The 20,348-nt window shown below is 28.9% G+C and overlaps 1 protein-coding gene across 3 annotated transcripts; it reads left to right on the top strand.

Moving 5' to 3' along the window:
• The first annotated feature begins 259 nt into the window (after positions 1-259).
• Positions 260-20,175, top strand: LOC132929824 (bromodomain-containing protein 4-like). Of its 3 annotated transcripts, none has more exons than XM_060995414.1 (10): positions 260-414; positions 13,657-13,745; positions 13,802-13,963; positions 14,043-14,282; positions 14,350-14,927; positions 14,994-15,256; positions 15,318-15,555; positions 15,635-15,812; positions 15,882-16,046; positions 16,115-20,175. In XM_060995414.1, exons 1-10 carry the CDS (start codon positions 408-410, stop codon positions 18,905-18,907), a joined length of 4,713 nt encoding a protein of 1,570 aa, XP_060851397.1. In that variant the 5' UTR covers positions 260-407; the 3' UTR covers positions 18,908-20,175. The 3 variants fall into 3 exon arrangements, with proteins under 3 accessions (XP_060851397.1, XP_060851396.1, XP_060851395.1); XM_060995413.1 differs by having other exon boundaries at positions 14,028-14,282; positions 15,327-15,555; XM_060995412.1 differs by having other exon boundaries at positions 14,028-14,282.
• The last annotated feature ends 173 nt before the right edge of the window (positions 20,176-20,348 follow it).

Genomic DNA, 20,348 nt, shown 5'->3' with positions numbered 1-20,348 from the left:
TTGGCGACATAATATTGTAACTCACACTATTATCATATCGATATCATTAGGACGCGACATCGATGGCGCGCGCGACTTTCGGTATATCCGGCGGCGGTCCCGTGGTGTTCACGGTGGTGGCGGCAACGAACTGTTCGGCCGCGGTCGGTCGTCATCGCAGCCATCGTCCCCACCATCGATGGTAGACCGAGAGGTGAACACACACACTCGCACACCGACGCACACTCGTACGTCGTCCCGCTTGGCGCTCCCTCTCCACTCGGCACTCTCCAGTCCGCATTCGACGGTGATCGCGTATAGTTGTGAGTTCACGTCAGCCGTTCTCGTGGCAAATGGAATTTTCGCCGCGCACATTACAACAGTCGACCATCGGGGACAGTCCAACGATTTGAAAGCAACTTTTCTAAATGGATGGTAAGCATCAACAGCAATTGTCAGTCGCCTCGAGCGGGACAAACCAACCGCGGAGGCGTCGGGTCTGTAGACTTTTTTTGTATTTTTCAAATTTTTATATTTTTTTTCCCACGACCATTATCCTACTACAGGCCACGGCCGCCTCTTTCACGTGGTGTATCAATTGCGTACGGTTTTTTTTTTTATCGAGTAACGCGCAGTGTCGTCTTTGAAAATTAAACGGGGCCGCCCGCCACCGAGCAGGTAATAACAGACACGTTTTTTTTTGGGGCACGTCGGCGGCGGCGGTTTCCGTCGGTTGGCGTGTTGCCGTCGCCGCCGTAGTTACGTCGTGTGGTGCACTTGGCCGCCGCGCGCGCCGTCGCTTGGTTTGGGGCCCACTGAGCGCGCGCCCGTTGCAAACAACTACGCCGCCGCCGATCCCCCGCTACTGCCGCTGCCGCCTGCCCACAGCTGAGTAAGTCGAGATCTCTACGGCGGATAACGTCATAATCGTCGTCGGGTCTCTCTTTCAGTTCGGCGCGCAGTGCGTACGACTCGTACGGGTACGACGTGCGTTCGTGTGGTTCATCGTGCCGGTTCCGTTTCACGTGTCGGGGAAACGAAGTTTTTTTTTAATACTTGGAGAGGAGTTATTGTAATAGAATTTAAAGTTTTCGAAAATTATGATGAGGCATTTGGCCGTTCTTCTCGAGGGGGGAGATCACTTTTTTTTTTGCTTTCGGTATATCTTGGGTATTATTCTGTTCACTGTTTCGTGTCGTTTTCGTATGAAAACGTACCGAAATTTTCGTTTTGATTTTACCGTGAAATCGAGGCAACTCATCTATAATAACATGTGTCTAAGACATATTATAATATGTTGTATGTACATTGTTTATTTGTCCCTGTGAAATGGTTAATTATTTTCCTTTATTTTTTTTATAGATACCAAATAATCTCTTAGTAATATTGAAGGCGTTTATGTTTTTTTTTATTGTACGACGTATATAAATTATGATCGCCCCGTATAACTGCGCGCATTGTGACGTGTGGTTGTCGCCGCGTATGGACGATCTCGTTTCGAAACTATATATTTTCGTGGTAGTATAATACAGCGTTTTGCTTTGTTTAGGTTATTTGACCGCTAACCGTATGTCGTTTCGAGTGTGTCTCGGCTCTGTCCCGTGTTCGCGGTGTCGTGGGGTCAGTTTCGAAAATAGAAATTGCTTGATATTTTTGCCCTTCTTTTATTTCCACGTGGAAGTAGTTGAAAAATAGTAGGTCTTCGTGTCCACCATTTCGTTCGAGATAATGTACACTAGTTTCTCTACTGTTATTGCCACGACTGTCCTTCGTATGCATTAATAGTAATATTAAAACATCTCACTGTGCAAATGTTTCACAATATTCATTATTTATTAATTATTGCCATTAGCAGCCCCCATCTTCATCTACCGCCGTCACGCCGTAGCATTAGTCCGAGTTTAATGGAAAATGAAACGAGATAAGTTTAATATTTATTGGACGACAATGCGTTATTTCAATACTATCGCGGAAACATGACAAGCTATATTCCAACGTTTTTGAGAAAACTGGCATTACGTGTCGGTAAAACCGAACAGCTATTCCACGTGTATCGGAGCGTACATATGCATTTTAATTCTGTTTCGTTATTGGCCTTTTTAAAAATACGTTAGGTCGAGTACGTGAAATGTATATTTTTATCTTCCAAGGTGTTGGTAAAATACAATGATTTACTACTTTTATTCAATACACATAATTTCACGTTCTTGCGCACTGTGCAGGTGGTATTATCTTGTCATTATCTTTTTCGCATAATAATTATTTAAACTAATCCGGTGAAATTACTTTCATGTAGTGTTTTGCTTTACATTCAACTGATCCATTGGATTCGACATGACTATATTAAACAGTTTAATATATATATTACATTTAGTATTCAATTGCGATGACCGACGACACTTGATGGTTTAATTTTTTTTTTTTATTGAATAATACAAAAATTTGGCACATTCACTTTTACAACAGTAATTCGACATAATATTGTATTTAGTTTTTTTTTTTTTTTTATAAAATCGCCGTATAACAAATAACGACCACGCCTACTTGATGTCGTGCGTGCTAGATCTGCTTCTGTTGTACGGCATGGACGTGTAGTCGCAATTTTAATAGTAAATAAATGTATGATATAGACAAAGGTATAACTATCCTAGGTCCCTGGACAGTCATGCAAAATCAAAAATTTTTATAAGTAAAATTTTGTAAATTATTTTATACTTTATAAAGATTAAAACCTTTGTCGCACCAATTTTGAACGCAATGTAATTGACATTGAACTATTTTATATACTTCCAGCACGGTAGCGCGATACTGCCGATTCTATATGTATAATTATTAAAGAACAAGTAACACATATACATTTTAAATCAATTACCTAAGTTTCTGTTTCATTTTGTTCCTATCACAGAATCATAATAAATTATGTATTGAACATGCCTCATATATTAATTGGTTTTGCAAATTAAAATATATATTAATTTTAATTTAATCAGTACCTATTTTAATGGTTTTTTTTTTTTACTTTTCGCGAGAATGAATGGTGGTGGGCTGGAACAATATTTTATTTTCATAATGTGTTTCTTCATTATATATTCATATATTTTTTCGTAAAAATAAGTCATAAGTTATACAACCATCACAGCTGCACATATTGGTTTCATTTCAAAAATGTGTTCTGCAGTCATTTATAATGTATAAATAATAAGTGTCAAGCGATGCCCATTGTTTATTTTTATTTCAAGTATACTCACTAATCGCCAGATAATCAACCAATACATCTTTTACTTACTATTATAATATTTTCAACTAATTTTGAAGGTTAACTGTATGAATTGTTTGTGAAATTGTGTGTAGTATCTTGTAGGTGATCTACGTAATTGTATATTACTTTATTTTTATTTATATTGAAACGATTAATATATTAATATAATATACGTACGGATGTTAATTATACACTAATTTTCCATTATTTAAAATGTATACCTACTGACTACCTAAATATATTTTATTCTTATATTTACAATAAGTCATTACTGTTTATTTACACGTTATTCGTGTAGTATATATTATTTATTATGTATTTTGCTTGTGTATAAATGCATAGATTTGTAAATATTTCAATATCTATATTTAAATTATTCAATGTGGCCGTTGTGGATAATATTTATTGTTTTTTTTCAAAATCGAGATTTTTAAGGTAGGTACCTAATAATTTGCAAAACATCAATTTTACAACTTACTTTTAACGGCTTTAATTCGTTTAAGCAATAAAGTAGCCCTAATAAGTACCTCATAGTTAAAAATCAGAAAACTCGTAAAATACAATTAAAATTTTCATATGAAAATTGAAAAAAAGTAACAGTACCTTTAAATAGAACTCCTAAAATGTATATAATTTAATTTTGTATAAGCATAATAGTATAACGGGGGCTTAATTCAAGTATTTCTATGTATCAAATAAATTATAATTAATAATCTCTAACATTGATGTTAATTGATGGGTCTTGGGTGTTATTATTTTATTCAAGTAAATACCGAAAATCATTGTACAATAAAAAAATACAATGTTTAATTGAATTAATTTGCGCGTGTAAGATGTAATATAATATAATATATGTAATACTTGGTGAGATTCGCCAACCATGCTAGAATCAATTTTAGTTTTTAATTTCCTAAATTTTTATGTAAAAATACTATAAGTCTATATTTTAAATTTTTCGATTTTTGTTTATGCAGTTGAAGCCTTAAAAAGTGTTCTGTGGTTATACATACGTATTTTATTATATCCTTTTTAATTGTAAATTGTTATAAAGATATTTTTTAAAGATTATGATGTATTTAAATATAAATTATAAAAAGTAGTTTCTGTTATTTAGAATACTCCTTACATAGCATAGGTACAATAATAAATATTTTGAAGTATGATCTCGATAAATATACTTAATTTAAAACTTAATAATTTTCAAAAGTTTTTAAATTCCGAACAGTATTTAAGAAATTTGTAAAAATCACGTGACGTTACTGAAAAATTTGAAATATTTAAATTATATCTTATTTATTTAGCTATTACCAAGGAATAAAATTTAAATTTAATAATAAATAATATACAATACTATACCTAATACCTAAAATAGGAATGTTTTTATAAAAATGTATTAAATATATAATTTATTTATTTTTCAATCATATTTATATGATAAATGATTTAAGACCAATTTTTCCCTGTTATACTCTGTTTTGAACGTTAAGAGAACTTCGGCGGCGACCAGTTTTCGTCAGGCGACGGTCAGACAACACCCGTTTGTCAACCCCACCGAGTCAACTATGTTACGCCTGCTGTGTTGTAGTAAAGCCACGCTTCTGCGCACAAGTCGGCCACCGAGGCTCCTAGAAGTGAATAATGAGTATAGGTTTTTTTAACTGCAACTATAACTACTAATATATATTTTACAAAAAACGGTAATTATTATAGTATTATAAAATTATAGAAACTAAATGATTGAATAAATCATAAAGTAGTTAAAATTTAAAATAAAATATTTTGAAATTAAGTAATTTTTTTTTTTTTAATGAATGAAATAATACATAAAATGAAAGTGATAAAAACAAAAATTAATGTTTATTCAAATATTTATTACTGTCGTCTGTATGGTTGTATATTCCTATAATATATGCTATTGCAGTGATAAATCCGGCATTTTATATAAAATATACAGGCGTTATTAAAATCATTAAAATTATTAAGAAAAGTAAAAAATTTATTTAATGACTAATATCTAAGTCCAGAATTCCGAACAAGTATACTTAATTTGTTACAAAAAATTGATAGAAGTCTGAAGTATATTATTAAGTAATTTTTTTTTTTACATTTGGTTGTTTCATATGATACAATATTGTTTGTTTCTCAATTTTTAATTATACTTTATATGTCTGCGGTGATATAAAACGCGGGGTCTCAATACAAAAATAAGAAAAGGGCTCCAAAATGGGTCTTAAGTAAGTTTAGAAATACGCGGTTTAGGTACAAATGTATTAATGTAGTAAATGCACAGAATAAATAAAATGTATTAATGTAGTTGTAGTAGAAAATATTTTTTTGTTATCATAATTATTGCCTCACACACATAAAATACAACATAGAATTACTAAAAAATCCTTGTTTTTACTTTAATTCTTATTGAAATCCAAGAGAATTATTACATTTAAGATCAATATATATTACTTATCAATTATGATTGAACAAGATTTAGCCTATTATATTATAAATTTTGATTTATAATATCTTATACCTTATACTTAATCTTTCAATATTTTTTTCTCAAATCCTCGTGAACCCCATGACGTAGAATCTGCGGGTCTTAGTTATATCGATGGTATACAGTGTTTTAGATAAAATTGTAGAGGACATATTTTGTACATAATTGTATTAGTAGTAGCCAGTAGGTAACATATTAGGTATAATTGGTATAAATCAACGAGTTGTTTGTTTATTGAGTATATTGGTTAAAAAATGTATAAACGCTACTTATAAGTAAAATAATAATTTTGTGCATTTATAAAACAATGAATTCATTATACATTATAATAATATGCAGTTTAAACTTATTTCCAATAACTGATCATTATATTCACAACAAATTGAATAATACAAATAATAATATTTTTATTATTAATGATTTTTATTGGTAGTTAATTCAACTATATTAACTATTCACTAATCTGTTATCACATTGAACATCAAACAGCAGAGGCAGACACCACGTTGTTTTAAGTAATAACTTTATAAGCATAAAGTAATCGGTAGCTGTTTGGTGGTAAAAAAGAAATAAGAAAAAAAGAGGGAGGTGGTTGCTCTCGCACGCACACGCACATTTCGTTTTGCCCAGAAGTCGACATAGCAGCAAGCGGCTCCTGACGGCAGATATCATCAGTGCTCGTACAGACATCGTAATGGTTGCACGTACTTATTCCGTTTAAAAAATACTGTGGTTTGGTTTACGTACTTGTGTCTAGTAACGTATACTCAACGGTCTGATAAAAAATATTAAAATTCTTATTGTGAAGTTTATATTCTGGTTTTGCTGTTATGTGTTATGTATTAATTATTATTTCGGCCTAAGATACTATTGTTGTGCGTTGTTAATTAATAATTGTATAAGAGAACAAACTTGATGGAAATATATTATCTAAATTTGAATCATTGTAAAAATCGATCTCAAGTTTTTTCTTCAGTTGTCACAATACGTTAAAATTTAACCTGTAGTTTTTTAAGTTTATTAATACATGTTATTGTGATTTAAAGTTGGCACCACGTTATATTTACGTGATACTTAATAAATAATATATAATAGTCAGTAGGTAACCAAAAATTAGAATAATAACTAATAATTACCTCCTTTTTAATACGAGAGCTTGTCTTCTGGTATTTATTGGTGAATTGTCGGAATCATTTTTTGAACGGGTAGTATGTAAAAATGTAAAAAATAGTGGTATGTTACAAATAATTTACTCGCACACGTGATTGAATTAAGGAATAAAGATTGTTGGGAATTTGGCATTTGCCTTGCCTCTCCTCGTCGAATAGTTTTGTGTTAATTAAAGATTCTTATCTAACTTAATTAAAAACTGCGCTTACTAAGATTTTTACTAGTAATTTTTTTTGGTGTTTTTCGGTAGCACTATGCGATTTTCCACTTAGGAAATATAAAAATTATTTTTAGTCTAAAGTGTTATTCATACATACAATTTTCGTCTGGTGATTGTACTTGAAACTTTTGGAGATTTTTTACATTAATGTAACTGAAAAAGTTTTTTATTTATAAAATAGATAGTTATAAGTAGTTTATGTATATATACGACGTAATACAGAATTTTGTAATTTTACTATAATATGTATAGGTATACTTATTTATTTAAGTGTAAAGTTTTTTAAATATTAATACCCAGAAATGTCTAAAGTATATTATTTTTAAATTCTGAATGGAGCAATTAGTATATAGATTTTAGAATAATGTTTTTTTGAATTATAGGTAATGATATTTTTTTTAATGGGTAAAAAGAGCTTGAACATTTATTAAATTAGTACTTTTTTCATAAGTTGATTTTACATAAATTAAAATACATCGAGAATACAAATTATATCTAATCATAGGTTCAATTTTTTTTAAAAAATTCGCTAAGATGTCGAAAATGTGTAAACAATTTTCTAGTTAAAATACATGTAAATTTTAGCTGTAACACTAAATCTTTGAACACAACAAGATTACTTATAAGTAAGTATTTAACTAAAATTTAAAAATAAAGTTTAGCTTTAAAATTTTATTTATATTAATACGAATCATAAATCACATCGTTCTACGGTACATTTATATTGACTTATAAGTTAATAACAATTAGTAATATTATTATATTATAATGTTAACGAATTGTTTTTAGCAAAATTTAGTTTATATAAAAATTAAATTACTAATATATACCCAAATCTATATTAATATTATAAAGCATCGAGTATGGACGCGCTATAGTCTCAGGAACTACCTGATTGATTTAAATAATATCAAAAGATTCTTTGAAACTTTGAGTGTTGATATGTTTACCCATCATATAAATTACGACTGCAGGGTGGCCCAAATATGAATTTCGTTTTATGGTTCACAAAAATCTAATTTTTTTTTATCTGTGTATACAAGGTATTATATTTTACCTAACTCAACCAATTTTAATTGTTTTTGTATAATTATATAATATGCATGCAGTATAAATATTTTTAAGAATCAAGAGATTTATTATTTCCGGAGCTGGGAATTTGATGCTGAATAAACTAAAAAAATGCTTTACTTAAATTGCATTCATGCACTAAGAGAATTTAAGGTATTAGATTCAATTTAAAATTCACTAAAAATCTAAAAAAAAAAAAATTGATATAAAATCTTTAAAATTGAACATACATTGTGCACAATGCATATATATGTATATATTTATACTGTTTTAGTTATTTATAAGTATATAGTACTTATAATATGTCGATGATATTATATAGATTTGATGATTCGATGATCATGAATTTGGTTTATTTGTGTCAAATGATTATGAAATAATTACATACCTATATTATATCTGTTGAATGTTGATCATATTGTTTTTTTTAGTTTATGAAATTTAATCTCATTAACCTTGATACAACATTTTTTAATTGAAATTCTGTATGAAAAACACGGTAAATTATAAAAATTCCATAAAAACCTAAAAAGGTAAAGTAAAATGTGGTAAAGCTATTTTTTTTAAAACTGTTATAGATTTACTACAAACTATGAATGATTATAATAATATAATTTAGTTTTTTTGATTAATTACTTAATGGTTTACTAATATATTGCATTTTGTTTATATATATTTAATTTGTTATATTGTCATTTAAAATTCCATATAGGTAGTATGTCTTATTAAAAAAAAAATAATGGCACCGTTTATATATATTTTTTAGATTAGATTATATACCTACGTAATGTTTAGATATGTGTATAGGTACTTTTAATTTTGTAATTGCTATTTTAATGAATACAACATGCAATGTATTATACATACCTTATTGTGAAATACTATTTATTACTTTTAAATTATATATAGCTATTGGCTATATTACCTACTTATATAAAAACGGGTCTATTTTATCATCTAATTTTATTATACGTAAAATTACTATTATTTATCAATTATTTTTACTTATTTTATTGATTTAAATTTATTGTTTTTGTTTTATATTTATCTGCATAAATTATAATATATAGTACTTTATTTGAGTAAATGTATAGTTAACTATTTTATTATAAAGTTTTGCGATAATAGCATATAATACCAACTTATAATATTTAGGTTTATCTATATTTATTAGTTATATTCCTTGTATACCTATATATTATTTTAGATTTTGAACGGGGCGATGAAAATGTGTATTGTTTTTTTTTGCAATGACATGTTTTTCGGTCTTTTGTCATCTTTTGGGTCAGCAAAAGTGTTTTGATTTTAAACTTTGAGTGGTTTTTTGGTTAAAAGTAAAAATCTAAAAATTTCTAGGGGACGAACCGGGGCACTTAGGACACTAGGACAAAAGTCTTGATCGGAGCGCAGTTTCATTTTCTTATTACGCTTATTTTATATTTTGTCCCGGGTAAAAATATGCTAGATCCGGCCCTGAGTCTTAGTATTTTTCAAAACAATCGAGATAAAAAAAAACTAAAAAGGAAAACGGTATTTAGGATGCAAAATTAGTTTCAACAATAATCAATTTTAGATTCAGATCAGATTTAGTGTTTTTTCCATAAATGTCTACTGTGGTGGCCACTGATATTAATTTTGAGAGCCTCAAATTTATGAAGCTAATTCTAAGCGAGCCAAATTGTTAAGAGATGCTTATTAAATACATAATTAATAATTGTATTCTAAGCTTGATGTCAAGAGCCGCATACGGCTCGCGAGGTTCATTGTGCTCACCCCTGGTCTATAAGGTTACTTGGTTACAAAGCTTTAAAATTTAATATAAAGTTCCTCATAGGTTATTATTGAAGCGATTTAAATATATTAAAGATACCTAGGTATGATTTTTTTTATAAGTATTTAAAAACCTCAACCACAGATGCTTCAAAAGGAATTAGTGACGCAACTGGATAACTGATTAAGTACTTAATAATATCAAAAAGTATCATAAATGTGTGATTTCCTCTTCGTGTATTTCAACTAATTTAGCTATAATTATCTGTTAACTACAAACATTTTATTTATCGTATAAACTGTATATATCGTAATTTTTCAAAATAAAGACAATTTACTAATAAAAAAGTATCTCAAATTCAAATTTTGTCCAAATCAAGTAAAATATATTTATACTGGTATTGTTTAATGCATTGTTTCCACAAAAACTAATTCAATCTACTAATAGTAAAATAAATACTTAAATGCCAATAAGAATATATCACATAATATTTAAATTTAGGAATTTAGGCTGACAGACCGTCTTCGCTCAGAATCGTTTTTCGTATATGCATGACAGTAATTTACTCAATAACGAGGTAAAATCGTCAGATGTTGTACAACTCTACTATTTTCTTTCGTTTTTACTTATTTTATTTTAAATCTAACAAATATAATATTATTTAGTTTGTTAATATTGAATTAGTATACCAAATTTGTTATTCGCTGTTGTAAATCAATATCTAAGAAATTATCAAGTTATAAATGTTACTTACACATAATATGTGCTCAAAAGTAAAAACTAGATGAAATAAAAAAACATAAATCAAAACTGAATATCAGTTACATTTTGTCTAGTGAACACTTTTAGAAGATATTAAATATAAATACATAAATTATTATACTTTGAGTTAATTACTTACCTATATTGAGTATTGACCTATATCTATCTACTAAAAAATATATTATTTTGTTTTTTTTTTAGATAGTTGTTACTTGTTAGTTGTTATCCATGTATTATTAGATTATGGTATTTAAGTTTTTTTAATATATGTTTCAAAGAAAGCTTCGAGTTTACCAAGAAAGTTACAACAATTTTAAATTTTATTGTAAATAGATTTGTTTATTATTCTAACCTTTCAGTATTTCTTTATTTTATCTAACTTGATATCTCAAAAATCTAAGTGGAATAAAAAGAGTTGAATTATATTTTTGTCCATGTATTAAATAATTAAAACATAATATTATAATCTATTATAATCTAATAGTATTTTACATTAGGTATTGTGCGAAATATTTATATAGATTATATTTTTCACGCTTACGGTTTGAACAATATCACATTTATTTATTATGATAACATTGATAACAGATTCCTAGATATACAATTAGTAAATATCGGCTAGTTTTGTATTTTCGTCTAAGTTTTTTAGTTCTTCTCGTATATAGCACTATAATAGTACTAAATAATTAGGTTTCAATATAAGACCTTTATCGCATCAACAGTATAAAATATGGTTGTAAATGTATTGGGATCCCTTCTCTCATATTCCTGTATATTCAAGGCTTCGCTTATAATCATATATTATATAAATATATATAGTACATATATGTATCTAAGTAATTTTAATCCCGTATCAATTTTTTAATTTAATTTTTTCAATTTAAATGTTGAATTTTGTTTTTTTATAATGTTATTAAAATTTACTTGTATTATTTCAATAACAATTGACCAACATTTTCTCAATTATGTAATTTTTGATGATGTAATGTTATCATTTTTTAATTTATATATGTATACCAATGTTAATATTTTTTAATATACCATTGAAGGTTGTCTGCTTACCTTAAGTAATTTTGATTTTCTTATTCATTTTTTTATCAAGATTTACGATTTTGAATATTTTATGTTGATTTGAATTTGCTGATTAATAATTATAGCGTTATTGTATAATAATAATATTATAGTATTTAATATGCATTACACTTATTTCCATTAAAAATATATTTAGTGACTTTTGTATGTACTTTAATATATTATATACTATATACATACCTAATACTTAATATTTTACGATTTGTTTGTTGATTGTTTTACAGTAACCCAAATTATTATCTAAATAATTCAATTTAATTTATTATTTGATTTCATAGTTAATAAATATTTACTATTTACCTAGATAGATTCTGTTGAGTTTTAATGTAGATAGGTACCTGCTTATAATTATATTATTATTATTAAATTTAATTTTAATAACAAATACAAACATATACAATATAGTTCGCATTTAGCTTATCTATAATGTATTTATTACTATATAAAATGCATATGTATTATATATTTAATTGTAACGTTTAATTTACATCTAGCATAAATATACCTAAGTGCCTAATTTAATCGCACTGCTTATTTAATTAACGTCAAACTACATACAGGTTTGACGTTAAATGTCGTAACACATTTTTATTGTTTATAATATTTTTTTATAAAATATTGATCATTAATTTGATTCTAACCTAACGATTTATATTTTTATCCGTTATTTATGAAGTTAAAAATAATATGCTTAAATACGTCTGTAGGAATTATTGTTATATCACATCTATGATACTTAACATTATTTTTTACTTAGTGTTTTACACTATATTATCTTATAATAGTTTCTTTAATTGTTTATCCATTTTATAGTAGTATACACAGTGTATCTCCAATAAAATTAACTTACTTTTAAAGCCTCATTATAATATCACCTATATAAAACATAAACAGGCATCACGCAACACTTCGCGCCATAAATGTTTTACAAATTTGTAATACATATTATTTTGTTCCTAGTTCATCATAAATCAATATAATATAGAAAAACAATATTTTCATTATTAGTTGAATTATTTTTGTATTTGTTTTTATTGAGCCAAACTGTATAACTCATAATATTATTTAACTTTAATAAATTTAATTTAATAGGTACCTACATTAAAAATCCATACTTTTTTCAATTACTACATTCATTGGTGTAGCAACCCCGGCGTTCGAATAGTTGGCTTCAACCTTGGATTAAATTAGTTTAGGAAACATTTTATTATTATGAAGTACTAATAAAAATAATATATTTGAGTATTCTCTATGACATTTTGATATTAATTTTAGATTCTGAGCGGAGCAATGAATGTATTTTACTATTTAAATTTAATTGTTATATAATTAAAGTTTTAAATTTAATAATGTTCTACAAGAATATTCTAATTTTTATAAAATATTTTTAAATCACGAGTACTAAGTTACAGTTGATTAACGACTAATTGATATATCGTCGTTTTGTCGGTAAATTATTTATCTATTATTTTGTTAATGACCTTATTAGTTATTATATACGGTATTTTTGGAAATTCCAAATGACAAAATATTTGTAATTCATGACCTTATTTACTAAATTTCTTTTTTCTGCGACAAGTATTAAAATAGCCGAATCAATTCAATCTGTAATTACTAACTGTGTTAATATACAGTAGTTACCTGTGTTTTCTAGTACCTCTATTTTTATATTTTTTTTCACACAGTAAATTATGACAACTATTATAACAACACAAGTACACAACTAACATAATTATAGTAATTTATTTTTCTATACTGTAGGTCATCATTACATAAATATATAATTTCGTTAAAAGTACAACTTTCATCAATCTTATAAACTTTTTCTTTGATTTCAGATATTCATTCATGGTGGGAAGTTCCGAGTATTGCTCACTTCTGTTCTTTGTTTCGCGTGTCCTTTGATCTTCTTGACTTTGACATAGAAGTGAGTAAGACAAACTAATTTTTAGTTTACAATTTTAATTGTTAATAATTTTACAGGATTTAGAAGCAGCTTTATTGACAGATGGAACTGAGGACAATGGCAACTCATTGCTACAGGAGCTCATTGCTAGATTGTTATCTGGCTGCTTTGGCAATAACAGTATATCTACTTTCAACTATCAAATGTTTTTACGAAGACTGTTTAGAGAAAAATGCAAGGTTAGTGTATTATTACAAAAATTAAAAATATTGTTTAAAATTTACATGATTAATATTTATTTAGGAGTACAATTTCCAGAACCCCTTCAATACAGATATTGACTTCCAGTTTTTGCCACTACGAACAAAAGTGGAAATACTCCATGCATTGTGCGATTTCAGATTGGACGCAGACGATGTCATGGAATCACTTAAGAATCTTGACTCTGATAGTTTAAGAGTGCATCCTCTAGGGTATGATGAAAATAAGTCAGCTTATTGGTACTTTTATGGTACCCGTTTGTACAGGGAAGATTATGAAAAAGTAGTTCCCAAAAAAGTAAGAAATTAAAATGTTTTCTGTTATTATTAATTATGTAAAATTTAATTTATTTTTTTTTTAATAGAAAAAGAAAAAACGAGGGCGTAAAAAGAAATGTGAACCTCCTGTTTGTTCAGATACAGAAGATGAATTAGATTTAGGTTCTGGGAAATGGCAGGTAGTTTGTTTTACAGAAAGCGATTGGGAAAGATTAGCTTTAAAAACAGAGGATTCAGAAAATAGAGATGTTCAAGCTCTTCATCAAGTAATCACTGAAGACTTTTTACCTGAAATTCCCCGTTTATTTGAAGAAAAAGAGAGATTGCAAAGGAAACGCATGTTAGAAATGCAACCACGTAGGCAATCTACTAGACTGGAAAAACTTAAACAACAAAAAGAAGAAAGAAAAAAGTATGAAGACTTATGCCGCGAGCATGAAGAAAAAATAAAAAAAAAAGAAAATCGAAAAAAACATCAAGAGAAAAGACCTAAAATGAAAGAAGAAGGATTATCAGATAGTGAAGCTGAAAGTCATGGGTATTCTTCGAGTAGTTCTAAGGTGGCAGGCCGACAAACAAATAATTCATTAGCTTCAGCTACAGGTCAAATTGTTATTGAAGGTTCACAAAAGAAACCTGTACCTAAAGCTACATCTAAAACTGGGTAAGTTTAAATTAATAATTAAATGTAAAGTAACTTTTAATTTTATTATATAACATGTCTTCTTAGATTTAAATCTACTGCTGAGGATTTGCAAATAGGCATGTACAAAATATTGAACAAATTAAAAGACCACGAAGATGCTTGGCCATTTCTTGAACCAGTTGATGAAGAAATAGCTCCAAGTTACTACAGGGTAGTGAAAACTCCAATGGATCTTCAACAAATGGAGGATAAGCTTAATGCTGGGTTATATGAAACATTGAGTCAGTTCAAACATGATTTTCAATTAATTATTGCAAATTGTAAACAATACAATGGATCTACAAATGGTAAAATATTAATACAATTATCCAATTATTTTTAGATTTTATGTTGGTGTTTACATTTTAGAATATACAGTGATGTGTGGAAATTTACAAAGAGTTTTCAACCTGGGGGTTCACAAATATTTAGACTGGGAGATGTCTGAAGGATCTGATGATGAAATGGCATATCTTAAGAGGTATGAAAATGGAACCATGAGGTCAAGAAAAGGTAGAAATCGACAGAGAAGTACTAGTAGTAAAGAATCTTGTAACAATACTGATAAGGAAAATGAAGAGAAATTACGAGAGTGTTTAGACTCAAGGTAAATTCATATAATAATAATTCTTTTAATAACTTATGTTCTTATGTTTTCAACATATATACTATTTTTTATCTTATAGTAAATTTGAAAATGGGATAAATCAAACGGATGACGATTCTTGCAGTTTAGATTCCAAATTAGAATCGAAAAAAAAAGCAGCAAAGGAATCACCTAAAATAAAGAAAAGTACGATTATAAAAAATACAAGTGCAATAGAAGTACAAGCACTTGAAGAAGTTACTGAGCAGACATTAAGGGTAAATTAAAAAAAATTGTTGACAAATACTTATAATATTATTGTCTTAATTGATTAATTATGTCTGTAGGATATAAATAAATGGTTAGATGATACACCAAGCTTTTCATCAGCAAGTAATTCACCAATGGCTACTTTAGCTGGTTCAGTGCTGGATGACGCTGAAGTCACATCTCGTTTAGATGCAGAGTATCGTCAAGCTCACAAGCTTGATAAACCACGTTTGCCTTTCAAAGTATGCTATTTAATAAAATAAATCAATTTATTTTGAAAATATTAATAAACTAATGTTTTTAACTTAAGGAAAAAAAGCGGCCAACAAAAGAATCTATTGTATTGCCTTTAAAACGAAAGCGAGAAGTACAAAGAACAATTGATCGTCTACAGCCAGGTAAAAGTAAAGGTAACCTAATATCAAACAAATCAGATGATAGCCAAACTACAGCCAAACAAAAATTGATTAAAGCTGACTTAGAAACAGCACCAACTCTTAGTTTAGGCACAGTATTAAACACTGACCTCATGGGATTTTCTTCAAAGAGACCAAGTGAAGATAAGGATTTAGAAAAGACTGAGACAGAACCTGAAAAATGTCCTGATGATAATTTGAATGTCATAAAAAAAGAAGAAGTCAAGACAGAATTACCAGAAGAAAAACCTGAAAAAGCAACACCAAATCTCAGTGCATGGTTCAAAGCATTTGGAGCTCCAAAAACACAGCCGACCCCAAAACGCAAACAAGAAACTGTAGAAACATCTCCAATGTACACTGCTTATGCTATGAACGATATGGTGCCTTATGATTATACTTTAAAAGATACAGATAAAAAAGAAAATTTGTCTACTGTGGATATTAAGAAGACAACCATATCTGTGCCGTTAGTTTCGCCAGATAAGCCAGCTCCTAAAAGACAAAGAAAGACAAGTACAGGTAGTAGTGTTTCTGAACAGTCTTCTCAAAATGATTCTTGGAACTCTCCTCGGCCTAGTTTAGATGAACCATACCTATCACCCCAGTCTGGAAATTCTCCTCAACAATTAAAACCTTATCAAAATGTTTTAAACATTCCTCATGCTCCAATTAAAGTTGGTTTCTATCAAGACGCTTTTGCTAGGCCAAATTCAGATAAGAGCAGTAGCTGTAGTCCAAGAAATCCTTCTAGTGTAATGACAGCAAGTCCACACGGACAAAGTCCACATCAAACTTTTACTAGTCCTTGTGACTTGCCTAGTGATAGTCCTGGTAATTTTGTCGGAAGCCCTCATGATGCTAGTTGTAGTCCACACAACAATGTTGTTAATAGTCCTAAAGAAAGTCCACATCATTTAATATTGAGTCCACAAGATTCAAGTAATAGTCCTTATTATAGTCCCCATAATGTAGTCAATAGTCCAAAAGAGCATGTTGCCAGTTTAGCAGATGATTATCAGCAAAATCAAAATGTTTACTCCCAGTACATTGGATCACAACAAAGTTCACCTCAAAATACATACACTGAATTATATCCTCAACAACAACAACAACAACAACAACAACAGCAACAACAACAACAACAACAACAACAACAACAACAACAACCATCACCAACAGCAGCTACAGCACCTGTTAAAACTCAAAATATATTCCCAGTAAAGAAACGCGTTTACAATGAATGTGAAAGACCTCAAGAGATGGCGTTCACTCCAACTGATGCTAGCAAGGAACAAGAAAGAGTATTTGTACCTACTCCAGGTCAGATGCCTAATTCTAACTTCAATTCTGAAATAAACTATCAGATGGGCTATCCACGTAACGATCAAGCACTTCCACCTTACCAGCAAAATATGGAACACCAACATCCACCAGTACCTGTAACCTATCAAAATAGTCTTAACTATTTACAAATGGCTCGTGACCGTTGTGAAAGTGAACAGAAAACTGTTCCAAATTCACTGTTCAACTACACAGCTCCTAGTCAGACTTTTGTGTCAGCACCAACACCACACTACACTTCAACTCCTTTGAACTATTCAAATCCTCCTAAAGATGCTGTAGGTTATACAACTGCTCCATTGAATTATGCAAGTCGAACGTCATCCGGACAATTTATACCTCCTCCTAATTTTAAGCAACCAACTTCCCAACCAAGACTTAATTATAATAATCCTTATGAACAATACCCAGATCAAATCAATTTACGGCCTTACAATTATCCTGTGCTACATAGTAAACCATATCCACATCCAATTCAAGATATGATGTCAGGTAAGTCGCAAAATATTGATTTTACAACTGGTCGTCCATTACCAAATATTTTACCAGAGAACATTGGTTATCGTTACAATCAATCAACATATCCTGGACCATCTGTAGCAGAAATTATGAAAAATAAAATGGAAATGAGTCAACCTACTTATTCCAGTCCTACTATGGCTGAGATGATTAAAGCAAATCAACCGACTTATGTAAATACATCTATGTCAGACATGATGAAAGCTAATCAACCAGCTTATCCTTCAAATTCATCTGTGGCTGAAATGACAAAATCAAAAATGGAAATGAATAGATCTTTAATGATGGAACAGTTACCCCCCAAGCCAGCCAAAAAAACAAGTAAAAAGAAGAAAGCTGCTGCTGCTGCACAACTGCCATCACCACAATCTACAATGGCAGTGACCACAGCACAAGCAGTAGTGGAACCCCCTCGTACTGTAGAACCACCCCGTGCTGACCCTCCCTATCCACATCACTATCCACCCCTTGTGAAACCACCTATGTCAAGTGGACCATTCAATTTCAATCCTGCTATCAAGGATGGCTATCAAGATTATTTAAATGAAATACGATCAACTGGCTATTTTGCAGACCAAGCTGCAGCAGCAGCAGCAGCAGCAGCACAATCAGAAGAAAGAAATCCAGCATTTGCATTTGCAAGGCCTCCATCAGGCTATGCTCCTCCACCACTGGAAGCATACAATCCACCCAACCCTTCAGATATTTATTCACAGTTCTTACAGAGACATCCTATGATGTTGCACCAAGGACTATCAGGTTTCCCACCACCAGGGTATTTAAATGTACATGATCCCATGAATAGGCATCCTCCTTGGATATAATTCAATCAGTTGTCAATGTTACTTAGATGTGATTTATCACTGTTAAAATGGTATGTGTGGTTCTTTACTTCTATTTATTTATTTATTTTTTTTAATCAGTTTGATTTATCGTATTATCATAGGAAGAGAAAAAGAGAATTGTTAGTTATTGATTAAACAATTTTTTTAAATTAATTCTTCCTTTTTTTATTATGTTAGTTGATAAATATTTAGACATTTTTCAAACAAGTATACAATATACATACATATTTTCTTTTTTTCTATTTGTTATTTTTTTTTTCAAAATGAATTTTTATTTATTAATAACAATTTTATATCCCTGGGGTCTATAACCTTCAAAACAAAAATAGTTCTTACTTCATAACAAAAATATTATTTTTCATTTTCTCATATAATTTGTATATAGATTAAAAATAAAAATGACGTCGCCTATTAATTATAAAAACAATTAATCTTTTCCCAATAAACCTAAGTGCAATTGTAAAATGATAATTTATTATTTTTTCTTTGTTACATTTGTAGTTTAATTTTGATCATTTAGACATGTTCGCACACCCATTGTCATAATTGTTAACAATTGGTTTTATTATTATATAGGTTTATATATTTATTATTTTTAGTATTTTTGGTATTCTGTTAGTTTTTCATTTAGAACTTTTGGGCCACTTATTGCAAGCAATATTTTTTTCTGTTAATTTATCTATGATATTTCAATATACTTTTAACTCCACATCTAATATGACGTTTACATTTATTTTCTTTCAACTCAATCAGGGACTGTTTGAACGATTTCATGCAACACCAAACATGATTATTATTTATTATCATTATGGGTATTTCCTTGTTCAAGTACAACTCTTTTTGCATACTAATGAAATAGTGAGTTATTTTTTTAATCATTATTTCAAGTCAATTATGAATTTAGAACGAATATATAATGATTTTATATGTATGATCGGAATAGCTGGTACTCTAAAAAATTCACTTTTATGTATTGCCTAGAATACAATTTAAACTGGCAGATAGTAATAGTTTATTATACATATAAAAAAAAAAAAATTTGTATTATTATATTATTTATTTTATTATTACTACTATTATTATTATTATTATTATTTATCTAAATATTTCTTATTATAAAATGTGACAAGATATTGTTCTCGCATTGATCTCATCTGTCATTTTAATATTATATAATTATATAATTGAAAGTATAGAAAAGAAATACAAATGAAATTGTAAATGCAGGCTAATTTGAAAAAAAAGTATTGTAAAATGAAATACTATTATTTATTTTTACTTGTTAGATTTTTTTTTTTTTTTTTTTCATGTTATTAGTTAAGAAACAAAACGACGAATTGTTTATCATATTTACACCGATCTTATGTTGCCTTGCAATTGGGTATATTTATATATATTTAGATATATATATGTATGTATA

Source organism: Rhopalosiphum padi, chromosome 4, assembly GCF_020882245.1.
Source record: "Rhopalosiphum padi isolate XX-2018 chromosome 4, ASM2088224v1, whole genome shotgun sequence".
Lineage (NCBI taxonomy): Eukaryota > Metazoa > Arthropoda > Insecta > Hemiptera > Aphididae > Rhopalosiphum > Rhopalosiphum padi.
Note: the sequence above shows the minus strand (reverse complement) of the source record. Positions and strands in the feature narration are given on the sequence as shown.

Excerpts from the sequence above, each read along its gene's own strand:
- LOC132929824 (XM_060995412.1), top strand. Across the intron at positions 13,746-13,801 it reads TTCTTGACTTTGACATAGAA|GATTTAGAAGCAGCTTTATT; the intron begins GTGAGTAAGACA and ends ATAATTTTACAG. Across the intron at positions 15,813-15,881 it reads TTACTGAGCAGACATTAAGG|GATATAAATAAATGGTTAGA; the intron begins GTAAATTAAAAA and ends TTATGTCTGTAG.